The sequence below is a fragment of the Protopterus annectens genome, chromosome 14.part0 (assembly GCF_019279795.1).
Source record: "Protopterus annectens isolate FY-2018-M chromosome 14.part0, PAN1.0, whole genome shotgun sequence".
In the NCBI taxonomy this organism is placed as follows: Eukaryota; Metazoa; Chordata; order Ceratodontiformes; family Protopteridae; genus Protopterus; species Protopterus annectens.
This window is the reverse complement of record NC_056748.1, coordinates 1,157,059,333-1,157,087,252: the sequence shown is the minus strand read 5'-3', so window position 1 is coordinate 1,157,087,252 and position 27,920 is coordinate 1,157,059,333. Positions and strand designations below refer to the sequence as shown.

At 37.2% G+C, this 27,920-nt stretch overlaps 1 protein-coding gene across 4 annotated transcripts in view; it reads right to left on the bottom strand.

Annotated features, from left to right (window-relative positions):
* TBATA (thymus, brain and testes associated) overlaps nucleotides 1–27,920 on the bottom strand; it is a 692,576-nt gene that overhangs the window by 465,878 nt on the left and 198,778 nt on the right. Inside the window, exons 1-2 of one of the 4 annotated variants that reach the window (XM_044056963.1) lie at nucleotides 17,863–17,954; nucleotides 775–913 (exon numbers count right to left, since the gene is read on the bottom strand). The exons of 1 other annotated variant lie outside the window; for it this stretch is intronic. Coding sequence is in view for 1 of the 3 variants with exons in the window: in XM_044056961.1 (XP_043912896.1) it covers nucleotides 23,709–23,749 (41 nt within the window). In the remaining 2 variants the exon portion in view is untranslated. Of the gene's footprint in view, nucleotides 1–774; nucleotides 914–17,862; nucleotides 17,955–23,708; nucleotides 23,768–27,920 lie in introns of those variants that run through there. 2 more of the 4 variants (XM_044056961.1, XM_044056962.1) reach the window with 2 other exon arrangements.

Below are 27,920 nucleotides of genomic sequence, written 5' to 3'. Positions count from 1 at the left end.
TCAGGCCACTTCATGAATATCACCACTCAGCTTAGTTTCTAAGCCCAAAAAGATAGCAACAAAATTGAGGCCAAGATAAATAAAGCTCCCAAATTAAAAAGAAGAGCCCTAACTAAAAGTTAAAAAAATTACTAAAATTCTGCCATCAGTGCTTGACAGCTAGGAGACTCTAAAATTAGGGAAAAAATAGAAAAACTAGAAAGAAGAGAAAATATCATCTTGCACAAAGTCACACCATGGCAATCCAAATAAAAATCACCCAAAACAGATCCAACCAAAAAGTATACAAAAAATTACAGGAAAAAGTAAAGCAATAGTGCAGTCATTCATTCACTCATTCTCTGATACATACTTAATGCTATTTGAGGCTGATGGGAAACAGATCCTGTCTTGATAATCAGTGGACATTAGACTGAGATGCAATCCCTCACCTGATGCCAGACCACGACAAGATGCAGATCCATACCTACATATACCCACACACACACACACACACACACACACACACACACACACACACACACACACATATATATATATATATATATATATATATAGGCAATTTTGAGAAAGTTCATTTTACCATTTTACCTAATGGTCTTGGGCTGTAGAAGGCAACTAATGCACTTCACAAAAATCTATGGAAACATAAGGTCATGTAGATGTTATACGCAATTTATCCAGCAGCAATAGCAACTGTTCAACTATTCTACTCTAATCCCCATCCAGTAAAAGGAAACACAAAAATCCAAAATATATTGAAAGCATTCTTACCTTAAATTACTTAGGAAGTCCTTCCAGTTTTACCACAGATGTTGATAAAGCTTTCTTTTGGTGGCAGGCTGAGTCCAACAAGCTAGTGTCCAAATAAGGATTTGTTTTTCAGCTGTGAACACTGTAAATGTGTGCATACCTGACAAGGAGTTTTAATTTCAGCTTGTAACAGTTCTAGTATATATACTCAATGCAGTTTATATATTTTTTGCATTGTATAATGTTGCACTTTTACATGCTGGGAAGATTTACAACTACAGCTTTTAGAAGAAAAAAAAACAGTTAAATTTGTTTTAGTTTAGTGCCACTTCTCAACAGTGTCATTTGAATGGAATATATCGATCAAGTACAGAAAAGACCAGTTCAGGTGTGACACATTATGTCTCTATGTGAAGTTCAGAGTAGGTGACACCACAACTGCTTATCACATCATTAGATGTAATTTCAAAGACAGTTTAAGTGCTTTCATGTCTAGTTGAAATATAAGTAGAGGTTTGTTCCAAATGTTACCCATAGGTACTGAGATGAATAGTTTGTGAAGTTTGTATTTTATGTTAAAAATAACCACTGTATAATTTCCCAATGCTCTTACTATATGAATATTTTAAATTGTAAATGGCATACCAGATAAGTATGTACCAATTAGACATAGATCCTTAGTTTAAAAGTCACTATAGTATGTATATTATATACTTGAGCAGAACTGGAAAACAGCCCTTAGTAAACTCAGAGCTACAATAGCTCTGAGTTCAAAACTGTTGTTTGACTGCATTGATTTTTTGGATTGTCACATTTAAGTTTTAGATATTTCCATTACTTTTTGGTTTTGATATTATTATATTACAATAAAAAGTCTGTTTTACTGCAAAGCTTTTTTTTCCCCATGAAGTCTTAAAATTTGTTGTCTATGGTCAGTTAGGAAACATTTATTTTGCTTTCATTGGCTGAATAGAAATTAAAGCTAACTAATTAGTGGGAGGAGCTGAGAAACCGTTTTCTTACTTACGGTATTCACCTACATTCATTTTTGGCTACAAGCGCTCTGAGTTCAAAGCTGCTGTTTGCATGTATTGATTTTTTCGATATTTTTCTCACACACCCATCCAGCTCTTGTTGTGCTTATAAACTTGGTGCCTTTTTAGCTGCCCACCCCTGCTGTAAATGAGAGTTTGCAAGCCCCACCCACTGCTGTTTCTCTTGGACATTAATAGCTCAAACTGATAAGGCACTCCCATTAGACTCTTAAAGCTTAAATTAGCCTGTGTTTTATATAATCCAGTTTCAACTAGTGCACAGAATGTTAATCTGAAGTGTGTATTGTTCTTTTCTGCATTTCCTTGTTTTAACCAAGAGTTAACTATTTGCATTTTTAACTTGGTCTAGGACCTTAGTCTTGATGTATCCCATACAGAGGTGGGAGAATTGAGAGTTGCTGCAGATTCCAAGCCCCATTTATTTCATTTCTGCTGCTTTATTCTGTTTGTATTTTACTTGGCCCGTGGGCCTTAGTCTTGCAGAATAACTCACCATAGTGAGAGAATTGTGAATTGCTGCAAGATCTGAGCTCCATTTATTACACTTCTACTGCATTAGTCTTGTAGTACCACTCACAATAGTGAGAGCATTGTGAAATGTTGCAGGATCTGAACCTTGCATTACATTTCATTACATTGCATTTCTGTTTGCATTTTACTTAGATTGCAAACCTTAGTCTTGTAGTATCACTCACAAAAGTGATAGTATTTTGAAACTTAATGCAAAAAAAAAATTATAATTATACCATTTGAGAAGATGACTACCTCCTACAAATTACAGCATTGATAACACTCCAGATTCAGTGGTAAGGGAGTTAGTAACTCAGTAACCTGAACTTTGATCACCATGTGTCCATGGTAGAGAAAAAAAAAATACTACATGGAGCAACTTATAAGTAAAGGCATGGTATCCAGATCTAAGGAAATCATAGTCCCACTATACTCAGTCCTCATTAGATCAATAATAGAGTACAATGCCCCCTTTGACTTGTACCTTACCAGGCATTTGCAGCAAATGATATGGCCACAGAGGTTCCTCACTAAAAGAATACAGGGTGCAAATAATATGTCCCGTGCAGGCCACCTCAAAGCCTGTCTCCTGTACTTGGTCTCCTACAGACTACTTAGGGGTGATTGAAGCTGTAAGGCATTCTTTGATCTAGCCCTGATGGATCTGCTACACATTTTCAAGACAAACAGCATTAGAAATACCCAATCTAAGGATCTAAACCTTCAATGTGAAATAAAGAAAACATGTTGAAGGGATGGGTATGTGTCTTAGTGATTATCCTGTCTATAGAACAGACTCCCCATTCATGTGAAACAGAGCTGTTCCATAAGCCTATTTAAAAGCAGTTTGGACCAATTGATGGGAAAATCAGAAATTCACCCCTGGCTTGTCACCTGTGACCTTTATGGACAGGGGCATTTAGTAGATACCTTAAGTCACAGGCATATACTAAAGCCATTCTAGCCTGAGGGTATTGACAATTGGGAAAATTGTGGCATGGATAGCCTAGTAACCTCCTTTGATCCCTGTGGATTTTAAAACACTTAATGCTTGTAACAAATAATGTATATGGGACAATTGGCCTTAAGAGGGTACACACTGCTGCCATAGGTAATAAGCAAATCCTGCCCCACCCCAAATAAGTTTTACACTTTGCAGATCATAGTTATAATCACAAACTCCCTGAGATTTCACCCACCTCAGACAGAGTCCAGTGCCTTCCAGAGCAATCTTATCATGACTAAGTTAAACTTGACAAAGTTTATTTATAGACACACACACACACACACACACACACACACACACACACACACACACACACACACACACACACACACACACACACACACACACACAGTGCAGAATAATTTCAAATATCAAAATAACCCCCAAAAATTCTGGTGGCCATTAACAACATTTTCCATACTGGAAAGTCAGGTACTCCCCCCTCCCCCAACCATAACTGATATCTCATTCAGTGTTGCCACCCTTGTCAACAAATTCTTCACTGAATCCATTGTTCCACTTGCTAACTCTCAAAGCTGTCCATCCTCCAACCAACCACCCAATCACCATATTAAAAACAATGGCTTTACCTTCCATCCTATCTCTACTGATACAATTAAGAAACTTTTTAAGAAACTAAAACCTACCACCTTAGCCATTGATAAAGTGCCAACTGAATTTTTGAAAATACCTGCTGATGGCATTGCTTACCCTGTTCCAGTCTTATCAAATGTTCAGTATCCAAAAATCTAGTCCCTGAGATCTGGAAAATTTCTCACATTATTCCACTCCACAAAGGGGGCAACTCAAGAGTTGACCAACTGTCGGCCTATAACAATATTCTCACCTTGTCCAAAATACTGGAGAGCTGTATACACACAAATGATGGATTACCTCAACAACCACAACCTTCTCACAAACACTCAATATGGCATCAGGCCCTGTCACAGCATCACAACAGGCCTTATGCTACTCACTAGGAAAGCTCGGCTAGCAAGTACGGTTGATGCACGGATAATCCAAACTTGATAAGGAACAAAAAAACAATCCAGCACCCGGAAGGTGGTAGCAAAAAGTGTTTATTGTGACCAAACCGGTTTCAGCAAACTGCTTTCATCAGTGGTTTAACATAAACAGCAGTATCAAAGCCGCTTATTTATAAATAATCCAATCAAGGCAGTGTTGACATCATTTCCTGTAAAGAAAAATAACCCAAACCTATCTATATACAAAAAGTCCCATAGTTATAATAAACCACACATGAATTAAATAAATAGGTTCTGACATATATTGAACTAGAAAGATGGATGACATTTTATAATTTATCATTTAATCCAGGTGGAAAAAGCCCACCTAGTTTTATAATCCATCGCTTCTCTTTATTGTTTAATAAATTATGCCATCCAATCTTAAAAGATCTGTTACCTGAAATTTTATCAATAACTGTGAAGGTAAATGTAGCAGTTTTGTGAGTCAAATGATGTCTATATAAGGCATTGGTGAGTCTGGCATTTCTAATATCTCCCAGATGTTCAGACATATAGAATCTAAATTATCTGGAAGTTTGTCCAATGTAAAAAGCTTGACATGTACAGGTAGCCAGGTATATAACCCAATCTGTGCTGCAATTTGCAAAACAATTAATATTATACAACTGACCGGTGTTTTTACTTGTAAAATTTTTGGTCTTAAATACATATTTACAAAAAGAACAATGACCACAGGGGTAACAACCAACTAGTTTTTCCCCAGATAGGGTGGTCTGATGTAATACAGTGTCCTGAGATGTAATTCTTTTATAATGAGAAAAATGAGACCCAAGAGTTTTGCCTCTGCGATAGGAGAAAGACATCTGTCGCCTAACCAGTCATCCAGACGCGTATTGGTTTTAAGTATGTTCCAGTGCTTATTGATAACATCCATCAATTGATCAGTATTTCTACCAAAAGTAGTTAAAATCCTGGGCTTCTCTAGGTTGGAACTAGAGGCTTTATGTTTGTATGTCAACAGGTTGTCCCTGGATAGGTTTTTTGTCCATTGTAATGCAGAATTAACATCATGCTTATTATATCCCTTTTGTATGAATCTATTTGAAAGGTCATTCTGACAGTTGACCAGATCATCTGGTGATGAACAAATTCTCTTGATTCTGATAAACTGTGACTTGGGAATATTTCTAATAATGTGCTTGGGCTGCAAGCTAGAAGCATGTAGCAAGCTATTATATTGCGGGTATTTTCTATGGACCGTGGTATGCAATGTATTGTCCAATTCTCTATTTAAATGAACATCTAAAAATTCAATACTGTGTGGGTTGTAATTAACTGTAATTAACTGTAAATTCAACCCCCCATTTATTGCCATTAAGATATTCAATAAATTCCATGAGATACTCACTACCCCCTTTCCACACAAGCCAACAATCGTCTAGGTAACGTCTCCAGATGTCTATTTCCGGCATATATATATATCATGTGATGCATCATAGATGATATGTTCTTCAACATACCCCATAGTAGAGTGAGCAACCATTAGAAATAATGGCAACTATGTCTCTACTATCTTTCTTGACCTGTCTAAGGAATTCGATATGGTTAACCACAACAAACTGATTAAATCCCTCTCAGAACTGAATTTTAGCACACTTACCATTGCTTGGTTTCAAAGCTATTTAATAGGTAGACAGCAAGCAGTACAGTGAAGGCAAGAACTCGCTCCTCTATTACCAGTCATTCTGGGTGTTCCCCAAGTCTCCATCCTGGGTCCTTTAGTTTTCGCTATCTTTACTAACAGCCTCCATACCTCCTCTCTACATGCCTCAGTCATCCAATATGCTGATGACTCAACACTGATCTGTTCCTCTCCTTCCCTCCAACAGCTGCAATTAAAAACACAGACCTCTTTCCTTTCTGTAGAATAATGGCTTACCAACTCTCAACTAATACTAAAACCCAATAAAACTAAACTTCTCATAATCTTGTCGACTAAGCACACCACTCCCATATCCACATCTACTATAATTTCTAACAATAAAACAACTATCTCTCCTGTCACTGACAACAAACTTCTAGGAGTTGAGATAAACTGCAACATGAAACTTGACACTCACATTTCACTCACCATAAAGAAAGTACATAAAAAATTAGGGGGACTATTCAGAAATAAACAATTCCTCACAAACAACACCAGGGCTAAAATAGCACAAGCACATCTCATCTGTACACTTTTATTTGCCTCCCCTAAACTCACCAATCTTAGAAAATCTGATATAACTATAAACTTGGTGCCTTCTATAACAAAACTGCAAAGTTTGCCACCAACAGCCCACACCAAACACACTACTGTTCAGCCCTTAAGCAACTCAAATGGCTTGAACTTCCCCATCTTCTCCTTTGTAACCAACTTATACTAACCCATAAGATTCTTTGCTACCCTGAGAAAACCCCTGCATTAGAAAACCTAATACACTCTTTCTCCAGTACTAGGGACCTACACCCTACGCTTCAACAATAAACCTCTCCTTCATGTCACTAAAGTCAACAACTCTGCCGGAGCCCCCCCCCATTCAAATGTTATACCTAAAACAAGGGAACACTTTTTCCACTAATATATCAGCCACTACATCCTTAGCTAAGTTTAAAAAATCTCTAAAAACATACCTACAAGCCAACTGGATTTGTAACTGTGAGGCCCCAGGATAGTCTAACTCCATCTTCTTTTTCCTCACCTCGGTAAACACTCCTCCCTTATTTTCAGGCAGTTGACCTCTCTTTATCTTGCATGTCTCATTCCTCATACCTCTCTCTTCCTCTCAACAGTTACTCCTACTTCTAAGCATACACAGTTGGGGTACACTTTATATTATCATAATACTATATCATATTGGATGTTTTTTTGATTGTACAGTTTAGTGTTTCATCTTTGTACCTGTATAGTGCACCATTTTTCATCCTACTTTTAGTTGTACATTTTAAAGTATTATCCTAATTTAATTTGATGTAAAATGTACAGTATTATGCTTCTGTATTTGTGAAATTGTACTTTATTATTCTGTGTTACATGTGGTGCTTTTCTACCCGGGCCTACGCTGAAAAAGGACTTGTGTCCAGTCGGACTTTCCCAGTAACCAAATGTAAACTAACTAACTAACTAACTAACTAACTAACTAACTAACTAACTAATTAAACTAATTTGGCAGAAGGACTTAAAGGTAACGCTTCAGTCTGCACACTCCTTTCCTTGTCTCAGTAGGAATGCTGCCACCAGCTGCATTCTCCAGCATACCAAAAACAATTACTGTTTGTCCTTAAACTAGCCATTAAATATTTGTATAGCAGCAACAACTTAAGTAACTCTTTGAAAAGCAAAAAACATGCTTATTGATGCCTCAGCAGAAAAAAATTGACAAGCTACAACATTAAATACTGAATGAAGAGACATTATTTGAAATAATAAAAATTGAGCATTGCATTTGGTAAAATGAAATAGGCAAGCAGCTTTAAACTTGCACAAGCAATATATGCAATAAATGTGTCTAAACTCATAGGCATCACATAAGGGCATGTTATTTAATGGCTTATCTGAACCTGCATCTATCAGTGGCTGAAGAAATGTACTGAAGTTTTATCATCCTCTTACTCAGAATTCCAGAAAGTAGCTGCATAATTCCCCCATTCAAAAAGGACTCTAATATGAGTTCTGTCTTGCACTCCAATCCACCTTCAGAGTCCATGAGAAAGATAGCATCTCACTTGGCAGTTGACTTCTGTCTATTCTCAGGCAATATTACCCATTTGGTTTAAAAGGTGATGATGCCTTTCCTCTCTGCGTACTCTCTTAACTGTGGGAGGAAGGTAGAATCCACCAGCTAGTGTCCAATTAAAGTAATCCATTTCCTTATCACTACTATAATGCGAGCTTAGTAAGAACTAAGTGCTGTTTTGTTTCTATGGGCAAATTATGATACTTACCCTTTCCACACTGTAGTACAATCTTGATCAGACAGGAGGCCCCATGGACTATGATGTTTGCAGATGACATTGTGATCTGTAGTGAGAGTAGGGACTAGGTTGAGGAGACCCTGGAGAGGTGGAGATATGCTCTAGAGAGGAGAGGAATGAAGGTCAGCAGTACTAAATCAGAATGTGTGTGTGTGTGTATGACAGGGAGGATAGAGGAATGGTGAGGATGCAAGGAGTAGAGGTGGCGAAGGTGGATGAGTTTAAATACTTGGGATCAACAGTTCAGAGTAATGGTGAGTGTGGAAGAGAGGTGAAGAAGAGTACATGCAGAGTGGAGTGGGTGGAGAAGAGTGTCAGGAGTGATTTGTGACAGACTGGTACCAGTAAGAGTGAAAGGGAAGGTCTACAAGAGGGTAGTGAGACCAGCTATGCTAAATGGGTTGGAGACAGTGACATTGACAAAAAGGCAGGAGTCAGAGCTGGACGTGGCAGAGTTAAAGATGTTAAGATTTGCACTGGGTGTGACGAGGATGGACAGCATTAGGAATCAGTATATTAGAGAATCAGCACAGGTTGGATGGTTTGGAGATAAAATCAGAGAGGCAAGATCACGTTGGTTTGGACATGTGCTGAGGAGGGAAACTGGGTATATTGGGAAAAGGATGCTAAGCATGAAGCTGCCAGGTAACAGGAAAAGAGGAAGGCCTAAGGGGTTGGGAGGGTGGCCTAATGGTTAAGGTGTTTGCCTTACAAACACAAGGTGCGGGGTTTGAGTCTCACAAGGGATAATTGGCTAGGCTTAAAATGTCTCACAAGGGCAGTTAGCTTAGTACTAATCTATGAAACTATGAACCTATAAGGTTTATGGATGTAGTGAGAGAGGACATGCAGGTGTTTGGTGTGACAGAGCAAGATGCCGAGGACAGGAAGAAATGGAAATAGGTGATCCACTGTGGCAACCTCTAATGAGAACAGCCAAAAGAGAAGAAGTACAATCTTGGAGTTGGTATATATATATAATTAGCAGGGGGGGGGGGCACAGCCTCCCACACGAACAGGGTTCGGTGAACAGCCTTTTAATACATAGCTGGTGGTATTTTGTGACAGTTCGATGAGATAGTTTTCATTGATATGCCTATATGAGGAAATGGACATTCGATGTTGTGTTTGATGAGTAGCCGTTCAATAAGAGTTTTGTTCGACTGGCAAACATAGACCCCCATCATACCACGGAGCACCACTGAGGGTCTCTACTAATATTGTGTGTTCCCTCTCTCAGACACACCTACTACACTCTCCTACTGTGTCAGGTATCGATCGTCCCATGTATATTTTAAGATGTTACACTTATTACAATGTATTTAATGGCAGAATGTTGTTGTTGCATCTTTCGGCTTTTCCCGTTTAGGGGTCGCCACAGTGGAACTCCGGTCCGCTAATGATTGGTAGTTGATTTTTACGTGCTGAGTTACCAGCCCTGACACACAACCTTCAATGAAGGTATGCCCATTCATGTACATCTCCACGCAGAAGACGCTGTAGCTGAGAATCGAACCGGACAGCGTCTTACTGTGAGGCGACACCGCTTGGCAGAATATTCATCATAATATGTGCATTTTCAAGGATTTACCTAATTTCATGGTTTTAATGCTGGTGTTAACTTGCCTGTGGGTTGGTGGGAATGTGGATTCTTTGAACTTCCTGCTTCCTAGGGGTGGATGGTGCCACAATCTGTCTTTTGATCTCTGGTGTTCCTGGTCAGCTAGTTTTCCTATAGATGAAGCTGCAGCTCTTAATTCTAGGAGAAAAAGTGGCCATCTAGTTTGCCTCAAGCTCTTGAAGAAAAAGACTCACTCAGTACTTTTGAATACATAGATTCTTTATTTGGCAGATGAGAGCTGCTTTGAAACTGAACATTATCACAGTTTGGCTTCTTATTGCCTAAAATGTTGGCAGAGCTTAAGGCTGTTGCCTCCCATGATGTCATGGTGTGTGTGTGTGTGTGTGTGTGTGTGTGTGTGTGTGTGTGTGTGTGCATGTGTTTACAAGTTCTTGGTCTGCCCATGATGTCACGGTGAGTGTACCTCAGGGTGAATAGGGATGGTTTACACTGTTTAGGATTATATTTCTTTTTCTTGTTTCTGGAAAACATAAAACATGGGTTCCATTAAATCCTAACATTACCATTAAAAATCATCTTGAAATGTTAGAGTACCATAAAATTCTAATCTAATAAAATGCATAACTAATATATACAATTAAATTACATAATCCCAATGGAAGTCCCACTAAGTCTCTGAGACCATTATTTTCCAGTTCTTGGGAAGCAATACTTTGATCTTAATTTGATGATATTAACTTACTTCATTGTTCCCCATGGTAAAATAAACAGACACTGTACTGGTAAAGCTCTAAACACATACCTTGCAGGACTTTACTACGTATTATCTGCCTTCTTTATAGTTGTATAATTGGCTAAATTCTTCCCCCAGTTGTGTCCCTATGTTTCATGGGTGTTTATTATGAGGGGGTATGTTAGGAAGTTTCTAGAAGTTATGTGTGTGTAGAAACACTTTATATACTCAAAATCCTGAAATATTGAATTTCAGAATCTCAAGCCCATAAAGTAGAAAGGCTAAAACATCGAACACCCAGAAGCACGAAATTCAAAATCTCACATTTCGGAAACGTTGAATTAGTGGTTCTGGTGTTGCGCTGTGTTCACGGATTCAGGTAAGTATTCATGTTTTAAGGGTTTTGGGTAGGGGCTGTAGTGTTTGTTAGTGTGTTTTGTTACTGTGGTGTGTGTGTGTGTGTGTGTGTGTGTGTGTGTGTGTGTGTGCGAGGGGGATGTAGCTTGTGTGGTGGTGTTTCGTGTGTTTGTGTATATAGTGCAATCTTAGAGTTAGTATATTTAAGTAGGGGGTGTGGGGGGTGCAGCCCCCCTGCTTGTACATAGGATTAGGTTGTGTGTTTATTTGTGGGGAGGAAGGTGTGTGTAGATGTATGTGTATGTATATGTGTATGTGTGTGGTGTGTCTGTAGTATAGAAGTCGCGATTTTAGCAGATGGCTAATTCCCCTGTACTGCTGCATTAGTGCACAACTTCTCCATTAAAGTCACCCTCCATGCTATGACCCCTGGCAAGGAAAAAGCATGGCAGTAGAGCAGACTGTAAATGAAAACGGCTTACCAAGATGAGGAAACCTTTCAAACTAAGGCTTCTGCATCACAATAAGCCTTCTAAATCCCTGCATATGTATAGACATTTGGAAATACAAATACCATGGTCATGTACCGAGCAATGCAATTATTACTTAGTGTCATCGAAAGCCTATAAATTCATTTGGATTAAAGTAAAGCAGGTAAAGGAGGTGGATAAAGTTGGCATGATCAACACAGATAAAAACTGTCATGCATACATATTCAGCTGCATTATTTAGAACAAAGTAAGTCACAGGATATGCAGTTTGATGTAACTAATGTAACCTGAAACTTCTCCAAGACACTTGCTTATATCCATGTGGCCATCTGCTAATGAAACTTAAACTGAAGCTTACTGTGAAATATTTTTGCTTGGAATATGTTCTTGTTAAATTTATGTAAGAGCATAATCAAACTGGAAATACCATTAGAATGGGCATATATAACAAGCTGTATCCCATATAAATATCACTACAATGGGCATATATAACAAGGTGTATTCCATATAAATACCATTAGAATGGGCATATATAACAAGCTGTATCCCATATAAATATCACTACAATGGGCATATATAACAAGGTGCATCCCATATAAATACCATTAGAATGGGCATATATAACAAGCTGTATCCCATATAAATATCACTACAATGGGCATATATAACAAGGTGTATTCCATATAAATACCATTAGAATGGGCATATATAACAAGCTGTATCCCATATAATTATTAGAATGTGCAAATATAACGAGCTGTATTCCATATGTCTCCTTTCTGTACAGGCTGATCCCTTTGATAAATGTAGATCCGACTTCACGGCTCCCACATACCCTGACTCCCTCACAATTTCCTCCATAATTTAACTACCTGTTATCAACCTTGATTAAGTGTCTTCTGTTGTTTCCAAACTAAAAGCACTAAATCTTTGGGTAACAACAATATTCCAGGCTGATTGCAAGTATTATACACCATAAAACTCAACTGCTCCCAAAACTATTTAGCATTAGTCTCACCAACTCTTTATGTATCAGAAACTTGAAGAGCATCCGCAGTTAGCATCTCCACAAGGGAAGCCCCATAATAGACTCCAGTAAAATATTGACCCATCAGTCTCACTAGCATTATCTGTAAAATTATGGAACACATTATGGTTAAACTAATTAAGGGTGAAAGAGTTGACATCCAAACCTTCAACCAGAGTTATTTTGGATTTATTAAGGGCATGTTATGTCTACTCATCCTGGTAATTTTTTTTGACAAGCTCACAAAAGCTTTAGATGAGGACAAGATTGTACAAACTGCATACATCAAAAATAACTGCAGCTTTTGACACCATTCCCTGTACAGATGCCATAAGCAAACTCTTTATCCTCAGCATTATTTTGCTTAGGGTTCAAGTTCATGTAGTCCAAGCAGGGGTATCTCTTTTGACTGTAAAACTGTTATTAGGGGCATCTCTTACGATTCATTATTGGGTTCCCCTGTTTTTGATTTTACTTTTAAAATCAGGCATCTGAGGTCTATGAATAGCCACTTTTGTGGAGTTTCTCCATGTTTCATAAATTGGGTGCTGCTGGCAACTTACTCTATGACACCCAAATTCTCCATTAAGCCTAGCTTAGACCTATGAGTTTTGTGCTAACCATGGGCTCACCTTAATGCTAAGAAATGTAGCATAATTACCTTCATAAGACCCTTATCCTTTAGTCTTATTATATCGCTGGTCATCATCTTAAAACAGACGCCATTATTGGAAGTCTGGGTGTTGTCAATTAGCTCATTTTTTAACCACTGTGTCTTAGCTGTAGTCACGGTCTCCTTCTGCTTCACATGCTGTTTTCTGTTGTGGCCTATCTTTTAGGTCCAGACGATGTACTTCATCCCTTTTGCTCCTCCCTCATGGAACTCATAATGGAATACAATGATTCCTTGGGCTCCTTTCGAATGTACCTCTCTAAGTACCTTGTACAACTTAAATGTATGGTACCTCACCCAGTTCCAGGCTAAAGAAAACTGATTTAAAACATAATGCGGTTTTTCTTCTGTCTTGTTGCCGTCCGTTAGCATCTTTGTAAATTGTATTTCAACTCCATGTTAATCTGAAAAACGTGTTTACAATGGCCTGGGAACATGTTGTGACTTTTTCTCCTTTTGGGATATAAAATGACATGTAAAGACAAGAAATGTTTCTGAAGTGTAATTTTTTGTAGGATACAATTGGGTTGGATTTCACGGCTAGGCTTATAAAGGCAGTCATTAGCTTAGTTTATACCTATGAACCTGTAAGAATAGTTTTAACAAAGTAACATTTTATAAATTCACTGCTCAATATAGATTTGCTTCTGAATTTCCCCTGTGAGTCAAAATGCTCAGGTTGTTGAATGTGACAACTTGAAATAGTATATAGTTCGGAATCGCTTTCTTAAGCTTGTTGTAAGATGGGGATGCTCTCAATGATTTGTCAAAATGTGTCCTGCCTCTGCCATCCAGTGAGCGCATTACTTATATCGTTGAAATCATTTTAGATGCAATTATATGATGCCACCAAAATGAGATATTACTCAACAGAAGTACGATGCTTTTGTCATACAAGACATTCATGAATAGTGAAAGGAGCTATAGATAAAGGTGATTGTTTTTATAATGTATCATTTTGTCCATTATATGTTTTCAATGAAAGTCTGTGATCTTTGGTATCAGCATATAAGAAGATCAGTTTATAGTTAGTATCTCCATCAAGCGACAATGTTCCCAGTTCTTCCCCCATGACTGTATACAGAATAAAGGCACACAGTTCCTTTCAGTAGGTTGCATCCCTTGTGTGATGACTTTCCTAGAAAAAAAAAAAAACTCTATATTCATTATTGTGATGCTAGGCCTGCCCTGTGATCCAAAAGAAAGGAGAGGCTTTCCAAACAATTAGGAAACTGTGAAACAAGGTATCTTGCAAGTATATTTACTTATTAATTTGTTGGCCAAGGTAGTAGACAGACCCAGGAAGGATCCATTTTAGCCACAACCCAGACATTACAGCAAGAAGGGAGTAGAAAGAAATACAAGATTAGAATACAAAAGTAATTCATGGGTTTGCAATGAGTGTAGAATATGTAAGGCGAACATTAATCAGTACAAATGCAGTTACACACAGTATTTACTGATACACATAGATCATTACAGTGGTCATATTTGTGTAAGAACTTAAATTACCAAGTTGAGAAAGACTTGGAAGAGTGAGGCAGTTATTATGAAGGTTTGGGAAGCAGACAATTCAACTGGAGGGAAAAAGAAAAATGGGGTGGAATATTGGGGTGGCAGATGCTTAGCTGGGTAGAAATGAGGGGGAGGGGTTAAAGTAGAGGAGTTACTGTGCATCCATATGTCTAATGCGGCGCTCCTGTAAGTTGGGCTTGGAGTAAGAGTGCTGGATGGAGATGGGGTGGGTAGATTTAGGAAGGAAATTTACTGGGGTCTTAATTGCATACACTCACTAATGATACAAGCTTCGGTATATAATGAATCCCAAAGAAGAAGAATGGAAAAGGCGTGGTAGATGAAGACAGACAGTTTTGTGGTCTGACTACTTCTTGGACATTGCTCACTTGTAAACAACGTTGATATGAAGTTTCGCTGATGGTTAGTTGATGCCTAAGGAGTGGTAAGGGCTCTCCCAAAGAGTTTGGAGGTTCAGCAGAGAAGTTAATCAGCTCGTAGCTTTCCGGGAAGCCATTTGGCATGTTGGAGGGTGTCACAATGGTGTTCATTTTGAGGGGAGATGAGCATGAAGGCAAAACATTTTGTCTGAGGGGCTTTGTAGCAAGTGTTCTAAGGTTTTTGTTGGCGGCACAGGCAAACAGAGGCAGGGCATATTCCTAGCTATTTCCTAGTACCCAGAGAGTTTTATTTCTCAGTTCTATTAAATGCATTCTGAAATGTTTTCTACAGTACACATCTTCAGAATTTAGTAGAAGTATCTTATTCTTTAGTTGTGCTACTTGTGTTTCTGTCGCTGTGTCCTGAAATGGCATTTTCATGTTAAGCATCTCCTGCTTTGGCAAGTTGAAGGCTAATTTTGTCATTTTTATAGTAAGAGATACAAATGCTGCCAGATTATTTTGTTTAATTTTGTCTGTTGGTGTCTTATCATTTCATGTTGTCTCTCTTGTTCAGGTTCACCCTATCCTGAAGTCAAGTGTTTCACATAACAATGCACTTTGAAGTTTGCTTTCATAGCATAGTTGAGAGGATACTTTATACTAAATATCTTCATTAAAAAAAATAAACAAATAAAACCACCACCAACCTAAGGCACCATCAACACTCTTTCAATAAAAAAATACACAAGTAATATGTCATTCACAAAAAGAATTCCTTGCATGCTGTGATCAGTATAAAGTTTTTTTTTAATGAAAAGAAGTCAGTTAATTATTGTTAATTTAACCTTTGCTAAAAAAAGTGTTTTAACGCAACCTGGGACCCGCAGTGTACAAATGGGTCTTATTACAGTTGTGTAATGGGCTCTTGAAAGTTTTTAACAGGGTGGTGCTGCGGTAGCGTTGCGCATCACAGCAACACGTTGCCCCCTTCGATTCTCAGCTAGAGCGTCTACTGTGGAGACATGCGTGAATGTGCGTACCTTCGTTGAAGGTTGTGCGTCAGGGCCGGCAACTCAGCACGCAAAAATCAACTCCAATCATTAGCGGACCGGAGTTCCGCTGTGGCGACCCCTAACCGGGAAAAGCCGAAAGACACAACAACAAACAACTTAGTTTTAAATAGTATGGACTGTTTACTGGTCATTGTTTCAACCGTTAAGCTTTATTACTAGAGCTTGGTGATAGCGAATAATCCTGAAGAGACGTTGTTGGCAAGGCTGGGGCAAAAAGGTTTTTGCAGTTTTACCAGACCTTCTGTACTGTCCTGTACTGTCCTTTCCTTCAGGTTACTTTCTCATACTGCTGAAAGCTTCTTAAATTCCATTTGCTTGATTAATTTAATAAGAAGTTTCATTCAGGTGCCTACAGCATTCATGTCTTTTAACTGCATTTCTACATTGAAATGAGATGTCAAAGAAGGACAGCGAGAAACAGACAAGAACATCATACAGGTGTGAGAACTATTATGTTTTTGATACTTTGTGAGGCAAACTGCTACTGTAAAAACTCACCACTTGAATCAAGTCACTAGTATTTTATGATCGTGTTCACCGCTTAAGCAGATTATGGTATGGGTTAATTCTACCCACTAGTAGGAGACAAACTATAGGTATATAATTTATACTGTCATCGGAAGTATTCCATTGTTCTTAGGTGTACACCAGTAGTATTAATCCAGTCAGTACTAAGATTTATGATTCTGCTCTACCAAATAATGAATTCATTGTAATTCATACAAGTTTAATCAGATACATGTCACAGGGACATGGTAAAACAACGGAGGTGTATTGCAGTAGACTATACTATCACTGAAACCCCAAACTTTCATCTGCACTGTTACACACACACAGAAAGCAGTGCAGACAATTTTATCACTGGACTTCAGAATTTGTTAGATAAAAAGTATATTCATGAAAATTGCATGCTGGATAATAACATACAGTATAGAAAACAGCATGTGCTTATATCATATTCACTTTAAAGGATCATTATGGATACAGAATGACCATGTACATTTTATTTTTTTTTTGTCCTAGATTTCTGTTACTTAATTCTGTAGTTATTCATATAAGTCGTCTAAACATAGAATGTGGTGGCAAAGCCCAGGTAGATTTTGTTTAATGTTGTTGAAAAAAGTTTGTCAGATGAGTGTTATTCCTTACCTTTTGAGGTCATAGAATATTACATCATGTCTCTTTGGTAAAATTTAGAAGTCTCAATGCAGTTTCTACTGATAATTTCACATTAATAAAGTATTACCAAAACTATAATTAATCATTAAACATGCATCATAAACAGCTGTCTTTGAAGCCAACTCCAATATCCACTGCATGATGAAAGGTAAGTTTCTGCTGAGATAAAATACTTTGCCATGTTAAATATGTATATAAAATGTGATGCTGCATTTAATTAGAATCAGACTCAGGGTTTTTTGTATCACTTTGGCAGAAGTCACTACTTTACATGTCATAATACTTCAGTATTGAAACAATCTTTGAATAAGGAGAAATATTAAAATTCACAAGCTAATAAAAATCTTGAGATTAATAAGATGTGAATACTTCACAGCCTGGAATAGAAATTAAGTTTCAGCCTCATCAGGACGAAAACTGTCAAACAATATTTACAAACTCAGAAACAAAAAAGCAAAACAAATCAGTGGACCAGAAGACACTGTCATAAGTGAATTAATAGAAAGCTAAGAAAAGATGACTTACCATTCACAGCAGCACTATACCATGTGGTTCTGTTAAGCACACAAGCAAACTTTAAGATCTCAAATCACTTGTTCAGTTTTGTTGTTTTGTTTGCTGTCTGGGTTATTAAGATGTGGTTGCTAGGAAACTCTAATCTTAACAACACTAAAAGAAAGTAAACTCAGCAGACGTGTGAACAGCTAAAAAAACAGCCAATTGAGCTTCTCTGCTGAATAATTACACTCTGTCAGGGCTGTCACAATGCTTGGCCCCTGCGCTGACTACTTTCTTTTGTTCCTTACCTGCAGTGTAATAACCAAGTTCCGCATGGTGTGTGGGCCAGTAGGAACTTGCATCGATGCAGAGTATCACACTGCCACATATCATTTTCATGACACTGGGGACACAGGAGGCAGAACATTAGATGACCACTTTTAAACCAATCGACTCTAGCCAGTATGAGGAAAATGCATGTTTTTGTTTCTTCTGAAAAAACCTGCCACACAAGAAAAGGAGTTTTCCCTTGACAATTCCCCACTCCCATTACTGAAAGTAGAATATGGCAGATAAAACTGTTTTCTAAAGAAACATTTCAACTATAAAATCGAAGGTTTGAAACTGTGAACAGTTTAAATGGAGATTGCCATACAGCGTGGAATATGAAATTTAACATTCTCTTCACTGTAGTGCAATCTTGGAGTTGGTATATTTGCAAGGGGTGTGGGGGGTGCAGGGGCATTTGCCCCCCTGCATAAATGTAAAAAAAATTGTTTTTCTTTTTCTTTTTTTTAATTGAAGTTTTGAACTTAAAGAACTTTGAACTTCACATGGTTGGGACCATAACATCGAAGTTTTGAAAGTTTGAGCTTCCAAAGTAGCTCTGCTGTTATGTACAATATAGTTCAAGATAACTGCTATGTACACATACAGAGGCTTTCCTACATGTCCTTGTAGGGTGCTCCAAGCTGCTGGATACCCAACAATGGGAAGTACCAGAAAATGAATATAGATGTAATGTAGTGTAACAATCAACCAAAAGAGTCAGTCAGTTAATCAATAAATAACCGATCCTGATTAATCTGAGCAGATTAGAGGGGAAATTCAGTAGGCTTGGTTATATGTGAACTTGACAAAATCCAGGTTAAGGTAATATGAAATAATTGGAGAACATGTTGCTTAATGCAGCCTGCAGAGTGAATAAGTAAGACTTTGCAAGCTAGAAAAGAAATGCAGTGATATCTGGCCTTTTGTTGTGAACATTCACTAAGCTAGTAATAGTAAAGATCTCCCCTCTCTAAGATTCTCGAAAAATGTATCCACTCACAACTACTCAACTACCTCCTTCAGCATAACCTCCTTATTCCCACTCAGCATGGTTTCTGACCCAACCACAGCACAACTACTGCCCTCTTATCCTTTACACATACCATTGCTGAGGCACTAGACAATAACAAACTCATATCATGTCTCTTCCTTGACCTTTCCAAAGCCTTTGATACTGTCTCCCATCCCTTACTTCTATCTAAACTTGCAGACCTCAATCTATCTTCTTCCTCCCTTGCCTGGTTCTCCAGTTACTTATCCTGCAGGCAGCAATCTGTTAAATGGCTCTCATCCACTTCTCCATTCATACCTGTCCCAACCAGGGAACCACAGGGTTCCATCCTGGGTCCCCTCCTATTTAATGTCTTTACCAGTAATCTCTATACTTCTTGTAAATGTATCATTGGAGCTTTTCTCCTCGGGTCTCCACTGAAAATGGGCCACAAGCCCAGTTGGACTAACCCAGTTAACAAATGTCAATAAATAAATAAATATAAATAAACAATCCTCCCTCATCCAATATGCAGACAACTCAACTCTCATCTCCACCTCAGACAGTATCTCCAATCTCCACACTCTTACTCAACAGGCCTTCCTATCCACTGAACAGTGGTTGTCCAGAAATCTACTCATTCTCGACCCTAAAAAGACCAAACTCTTATTATTTTTCCCCCGATCTCTCTCTCACCTCAAATCCACCTTTACTATCACTTCTTCTAATAACACTGTTATCCAACCTGAAGCTCACACTAAACTCCTTGGGGTCATCATAGATGATGAACTCAAATTCAACCTGCACATCATCCCAAGCATAAAAAGGATTCACCAGAAACATGGTTTACTGTATCGCAACAAAAAATTCCAACTACAAATGCCAGATTCTCCCTTGCACAAGCTCTTCTCCTCCCCTCCCTTCTATATGCTGCCCCAGTACTCACCAACATCCAAACTATTACTTTAAACAAACTCCAACAAACTTACCACAAGATAGCTGGATTTATCACACACTCTCCATACAATACACATCACTGCCTTGCCCTAAATACTCTACACTGGTTAGAATTCCCCCATCTTCTACTGCTGTCACAACTTTAAATGTTACACTTCATTCCTTACAAACTTTCATCCTGCCCTGCTCTCTCTCTCTCTTCCTTCATCTCTATCTACACTCCTTCACGGACTCTCTGTACCTCTAATCAGCAACTACTACAAATGTACCAACCCAAAATAAATAGCTGGCAAACTCCTATATAAACACTCCGTCGCCCAAGCCTGGAACAAACTCCCAAGAGACATTTGTTCCATCATTCGCCCATCCCACTTTAAAGAAAAACTCAAACTTCACCTACTCAGCTCCAGAATATGTCCCTGTCAAGCCCTTACTTAAGCTCCCACAGCCCCACTATATACCTTTTCAGTCCCTCCACATACAGCTAAGTATTCCACTATCGTGGATACTTATTAAACTCTACAATCAGTACTGTTGGACTTAACTCTTTCTGTAAATATGTAAATATATTTTTTAGTCTGTAAAAATATATATATGTATATATCATGTGTTATCTGCTTTGTCTCTCTAACATTCTTGTATAACTGATTTTGACCATATTTTTGACTCAAATGTTTCATTCTCTGTAAACTGTTTGTGTTTTTTTTTGGAGCTTTTCTCCTTGGGTCTCCACTGAAAATGGGCCACAAGCCCAGCTGGACCAACCTGGTTAACAAATGTCAATAAATAAATAAATAAATAAATACAATAAATAAACTGAAATCCAGACTAGACAAATGGTGAAATTGGTGGCTACAGTTCTCCTTTGTGAGTGAGACATCATAAAAGCACAATAAAGGAGAAAAGAGTCGTTACAAATACATCAATACAGTCCAATGAAAGAATTCAGTAGATATTTAGATGGTGAACATTTGTGATGACATAGGTTGTGCTTCTGCAGGTGCTATTTGTTTTATGTCTTGGAGGACAGCATTTATGAAAGCCAGACTTAACTTTTAAAGGTTCTATTCAAGTATAATGAAGCATTACACATGCATTATGCAGAGGAAAACCGTGCTTTAGGATAATGAGAAAAATTACTATGTATGTACAGCAGGCAAAGTATGAGAAGAAACATTATGAAAAGTCTGCATGGATATATTTAGACATGTATATGTACATTTCACCTCCTTCAATGGATATATTTAGACATGTATATGTACATTTCACCTCCTTCAATGGATATATTTAGACATGTATATGTACATTTCACCTCCTTCAATGGATATATTTAGACATGTATATGTACATTTCACCTCCTTCAATGGTATCAACTCACACTCGCTCACAAACTAGTAAACCATCCACTAAAAGTCCCATCCCTCCAGAATCTACTCCAACGCTATCGCACCACCAGACCACTAAGATCCAGCAACAAAAATCACTTACACATCACTAAAGCCAATAACTCTGCTGGTGAAGCACTATTCTCTTGCACCATAATCAAATTATGGAACTCCCTCCCAGCCACAGTTACCTCTGTACCATCATGCACCCACTTCAAAACTTTACTAAAAGTGCACCTAAAAACATGCTGGCTATACCCTTGCAACTCCCCCTCTAATATCACCCACCCCATCCACCCACTATCTTTCTTTCTATCCCACTAACTACCTTGATTATAGCTAGCTCAGATGTTCATAAGCTTAACTACTTATTATACAGCAGGGACTTCTTACTGTAACAATTGTTAATGTCTGTTATGTACTTCGCAGATAAAAATTCTAGTTGTCTACTGATGTACTATGTTCTTCATCTGTAACTATGTTTGTAATTGTGAATTGCTATTTTGAAAAAATGCTAATTGCTATGTAAATCCAATGTAACTACTGTCTGTATATTTTAACCATGGAGCTTTTCTCCCTGGGCCTCCACTGAAAATGGACCTACGTCCAGTCGGACACTCCTGGTCAATAAATGTAAATAAATAAATAAATAAAAAATGTACATAGATACAGATACATACACACACAGAGACATACATATATATATATATATATATATATATATATATATATATATACATATATATATAAAATATATATAAATATATATATTGTTATATATGTTTTATATGTATATATATATTGATAATATAATATATAATATATTAATAATATTAATAATTAATAATATTAATAATTAATAATAGTAATATTACTATATATACATATATATTATATATATATATATATATATATAGATAGATATTATATCTGTATTATATTATATATATATATATATATATATATATATATATATATATATATATATATATAAAAATAATATAATATAATAAATATATATTATATAATATATATATATATATATATATATATATATATAATATTATATATATATATATATTATTAATTATTAATATATTATATATTTTATATATATATATATATATATATATATGTATATATAATATATATATATATATATATATATATAAATAATATAAATATATATATATATATATATATATATATATATATATATATATATAAACACACTTTCAGAGAGGAAGGTACAGAGAGAGAGAGCATTATATAGACTGCTGAGTTTTCTATCTCCACTTCAGGCTTTTGGTGTTAATAATTCAGACTCATATAAGCACAATTTCAGTTTATCATGCCTATTTTAAAATTTCACTAGTTTTGTGTGTGTGTGTGTGTGTGTGTGTGTGTGTGTGTGTGTGTACGCGCTTGCATGCATGTGTTAATGTTTCCTTCACAGCTGGGTGTGGGTAATACTGGATTGACCCATGGTTGGTATGGTTTAGTCATGAGGGACACAGAAAATATAAGGATAATCAGGTAAGTTTCTCTAGTTTTGCATACTGTACCTGATTGTCCTTGTATTTTTCTCTGTACCATCTGTCTTGTTCTTCTGAAGTCTCTGGTTTTTGTAAGTTTATTTTTATTTTAAAAATTAAAGAAAAGTAGAATTTCCGTAACATATATTAATAGAAGAAAGTCCAGGCGACTGGACTGTCTTCCATTGGTACATGTTCGATTTACCACAGGCATGCTGGCAGGGCTGACCAATCAGCATGCTTGTTTTTGAATGTTAATGGACAGTCATTCTATAATAAGAAATATCCTCATTCCCAGTCAAGTTAAGCTAAAGTGAAAGACATTTAGCTACATTATGTATTGCTATCCCTGTTCTGACAAAACCCTTTATCATTAGGGGGTTTTGCGACCTCTGCATTCCTCCTACTGAATTATTTGTATACATTAATCGTATATGATGTGATCTTTTGGGCACATAGGTTTATAGGTAATTACTAGGGTAGCTGACTCTGTGGGCAACTTTAAGCCTAGCCAGTTTTCCTTCCAAAGGTGAGAATCAAATCCTGTACTTTGTATTTATGAGGTAATTACCTTAACCATTATACCAGCTCCCAGCCCTTAGCCCCATAGCATATTATCTCCCTCCACAAACGTATCCCTTATTAGGTTGACACCTATATCCAAAAAAAACTCACCTGTAGTTACATCCATGCTGGAGAGTATCCCAGCCCACCATTCATGGCAAGAGCCAGTGCTCAGCTGAAATCTGTGAAGGAGCATATGCATGACATCAGATATTGTTACACTGTACTCTTAAAATTAACAGTGCGCATAACAGAAGCTTGTGTTAAGTGCAGAACACAAGAACACTACAATTCTTCCAATGAGCTGTTGGTTTAATACACTAGAAATGACATGCACTTTGGTCAGCAGAACACTGGGTGATTAAATACACATCAAATAACCCTGCACTGACTGATTCAGCTGCTCCTGCAACAGACACAGAATAAGCAGATGTTAGTTGATAGTAAATACACCAAAACGGTATACTTGAAGTATATTTGTCACACGGAATCGCTGTTTCCAAACCATGTCCTTCTGGCTGTTGTATCATTGCAATGACTAAAGCTAAAGAAAAATGCCTTTAATAGTGGGAGGGAATATATCCTAAAATACAATAGTGACACTGCCTTTGTATGAATGGTACCATTTTATTCTTTGCTTTTGTACTTCCAGCAGTTTCTCCATAAAGCCCCACTGTTTTTAACTACCGCACAAATAAGGAAAATTTATCTTCCAACATTGGTTTTGGCCTAACTTTTAATAAATGTGACTATGTCATCACAAGCCCAACCACACTTACCACTGTGAATTAAACTATTTGTTAATGTTAATTTAATACAATTTGATTTCTTTTGTATAACTGTACATTTGCCTAAGTCACAAGTGATAATTCAATAAAAATATTTTAAAGAGACAAAACCAATGTAGCATGTCAGTTATATTCTTACTTCTAGTACTAGACAATCCTTGCCATTTCAATAGACAGTATATTTCTTAATGTAATTGTTGATGCAATTAATCATGTTATACTTTTATTAGAAACAAGTTTAATAAACCATGTCTGACTCCTCCTTACCACTGTTTAAATGTGTGATATTCCTAAATGTTTTGTGCTGTTTATTTTAGTACATTTTATCACAAGAATTTTTGATTTTTTATAAGCTAGGATGTGGCTGAAAAGGGTCCTTGAACCATTGTACTTACTCTATTACCAAATGTAGTAAGTAGATAAATAAATAAAAATAAATGTGTATTTCCTACTATGATTAAGTTTTTTTCTGTTTTTGAACTGTCAAAGAATGAACCTACCTTCTTTCTGAGTCTTTTCTCCTTTCTCAAGATTCACCAAAGATTGACCCACTTTAGAAACTAATATATAAGAATTGTGCAATGCACTGTGCTTGTTCTTTGAAATGTATTGTGACACCCCTGCACTGGCTCAGTAATCAAGGAGTGTCAATCCTTATCACTGACAACAGCTAGGGCACGTACACATTGGGAGGATGACAGGTACACACACAGTAAAGTACAATTTCCCTTAAGAGCACACAGAGACCACAGTCAGTCTGGGGCTGGTTTCTCCCTCTTTCTCCAGATCCTCAATAAGACTCCCCTCTGGCACAGCTATAGGGTTGAGATCTCAGCTGAGTGGCCAAGCCAAAATCTCCAGCAGCCCCTCTGTCCAACCAATGCTTCATGTCCCTGCCCAAGTAGCTGACACACACACACACACACACACACACACACACACACACACACACACACACACACACACACACACACACTCTTTGAGGATTGATTATATACAAACACACACACACACACACACACACACACACACACACACACACACACACACACACACACACACACTCACTCCTGGGAAAGGCGGGCATAGGTTTACTAGCTATGCCCCTTCTGCTCAGACTATAAGGTAGTTATCACTACTACAAGAACCCCTACTTATCAGCTATTATAAGACTCTTGCAAAGGGTGTCCAATCCTACTGTGTAATGTTGCTATTAATCCAAATGGTAGTCTGACCAAGCAGGGCTATTGGAGTGGCCTGTACAGTGTCACCATATAGATATGCAAGTACCCTAAGAGTTTAAATATGTCTCACAAATATTAGCCACAAAGATAGGTTTAAATATATTTAATAATAAAAGAACAAGACAATACTCAGTAAAGCAACACAGTAACGTCAGAGTTCAAAATCACAGGAAATATTTAAAACAACAATGCAGGACAGTCTCAAATTATACAGAAAACATCTAAACTAATCTTTACTATATTCCTAACTATATCTAAAAGAGTCACTAAGCCCTAGAAACTTATTTCCAGCAAGGCAAGTGCAGACGGTGGTGATGAGTGGATGTTCTTGCTAGTTCCAAGACAAAATACAAAATGTATAGACTGTCTCTGAGAGAATTCTTAAATCAATATCAAATATTACTGCTTGGTTAACTTGGATGAAATCATTTTTGTCACCTGACTTCAGTTCTCAGGCTAAAGCAGAAACTAACAGAAATTAACATCTCTGTGTTAAAATACATATCTCTCAGATGTTTGCAGATCTTGGAAGTAGTAAAACAATAAAACCTCTTTTACATTTGAACCTAGTAATTATTTCTCTTTCAAGACAATACAAAAACTTCTAGCTCTAGACATTGTGTCTGCTACTAAACTGAAACTGAGAGATAACATCTTCTGTTTATGGCCCAGCTATAAAGCAACTTAACTTCAACTATTCTTAAGTTTTGCATGTTAATCTTCTATGTTCTAGCAGGGTACACTGTGATACATCTTATCTCAGTACATAACATACATTTCTGTATTAGTCATATCAATATTCACAAATGACATAGAATGATTTACAAAATTCCAGATAGCTGGACTGGCAATATTTCTGTATATTACATGTATATACCCAATTTTGTTCTATCTAATTAGTCTGAACTATTCTGTTATTGCTTAAATTTCTGTATTCTCTGTTTGTGAAATGTTCTGCATTTCATCTGGGCCGAGCCTGAAATTGGTCACTATTGATCATCATGTAGTCTTCATTTGGGAGGCTATCGGCATAACATTCAATGCTAGGTCACAGATATCTATTTTGCTATCATAACTGTAAACATTGTTATTTTATTGATGACGTATGTCTTTAGATGTAACCTGTGTGGTTCCCTAAGCTGCATATCATTATGCAGTGTTAAGCACTTGAGGAAAATTGGTGTACATTCTTCTGAATGAATTTGCTATTTTTAATGAAATCTTATCACAGCATTTAAAGAAGGGCAGATCATTTCATTTGAGCAAAATGGTATCCCTCAAAAATGAATCTGCACACTGTAGATCACGTGATCTATTCCTCATGGTTATTAATCTGTCAAGCTGAGAATAGGGCTTATTTCCTGCAGGAGTTTGATTTAGTTGTCACTAAGGGAAAAGCTCATAGCTGGTGACAGGCATAGTATATACTATAGACGTGGATGAGTGAGAAATTTCAAGTGTGTGCATACGTATGTGTGTGTCTAAACTGTGATGGACTGATATAACATCAAAGATTTGTTCTCTGACTTATACCCACTGAATACCAGGATAAGCTCTGACTTTATTGTGACCCCGAATAAGATGAAGCAAGTATTTTAGCTAAAGGACTTTGGCCAACTACGTTTGCAGATAACTGCAAGCTAGGAGCAGTCACTGAATCTCCAAATGACTTTGCCAGCCTGCAGGCAGGTTTATCTCAAACAAATAACTGGTGCCATAATTATGGACTGAAATTAATGTCAAAAATTGAATTACTGTATTCTTTGGGAAGTCATCTACCCCATGCAACTACCAGATTGATTATAGTCCCGTAAGAACTGATCCAGTTGTTCAGGATTTGGGAACGTATGTGGACAGTGACCTTACTTTTGACTACATATCCCTATGGTCATATGTAAGTCATTCTATATTACATAGCTTATAGACAAAGGGACTGTGTCTAGATCTAGAGATGTCATTGTCCCCCTTTACTCAGCCCTCATCAGGCCAATTATTGAATATAAGACCCCCTTTGGTGTGCTTCTATCTAGACACATGCACCAACTGAAACACCCACAGAGATACCTTACTAATAGGATCTAAGGCCTAAACAGCATGTCCTGCATAGACCCACTCAATGCCCTGTCACTATACTCGGTATCTTACAGATTGCTGAGAGGTGACCTGGGTCTGGGATGCACGGCATAAAAGGCATCCCCTGACCCAATACTAATGGATTTGTTGCACATCAGCAAGCCACAAGGCTTCAGAACTTCTCTGTCCAGGGATCTAAATCTGTTCTGCAACATCAA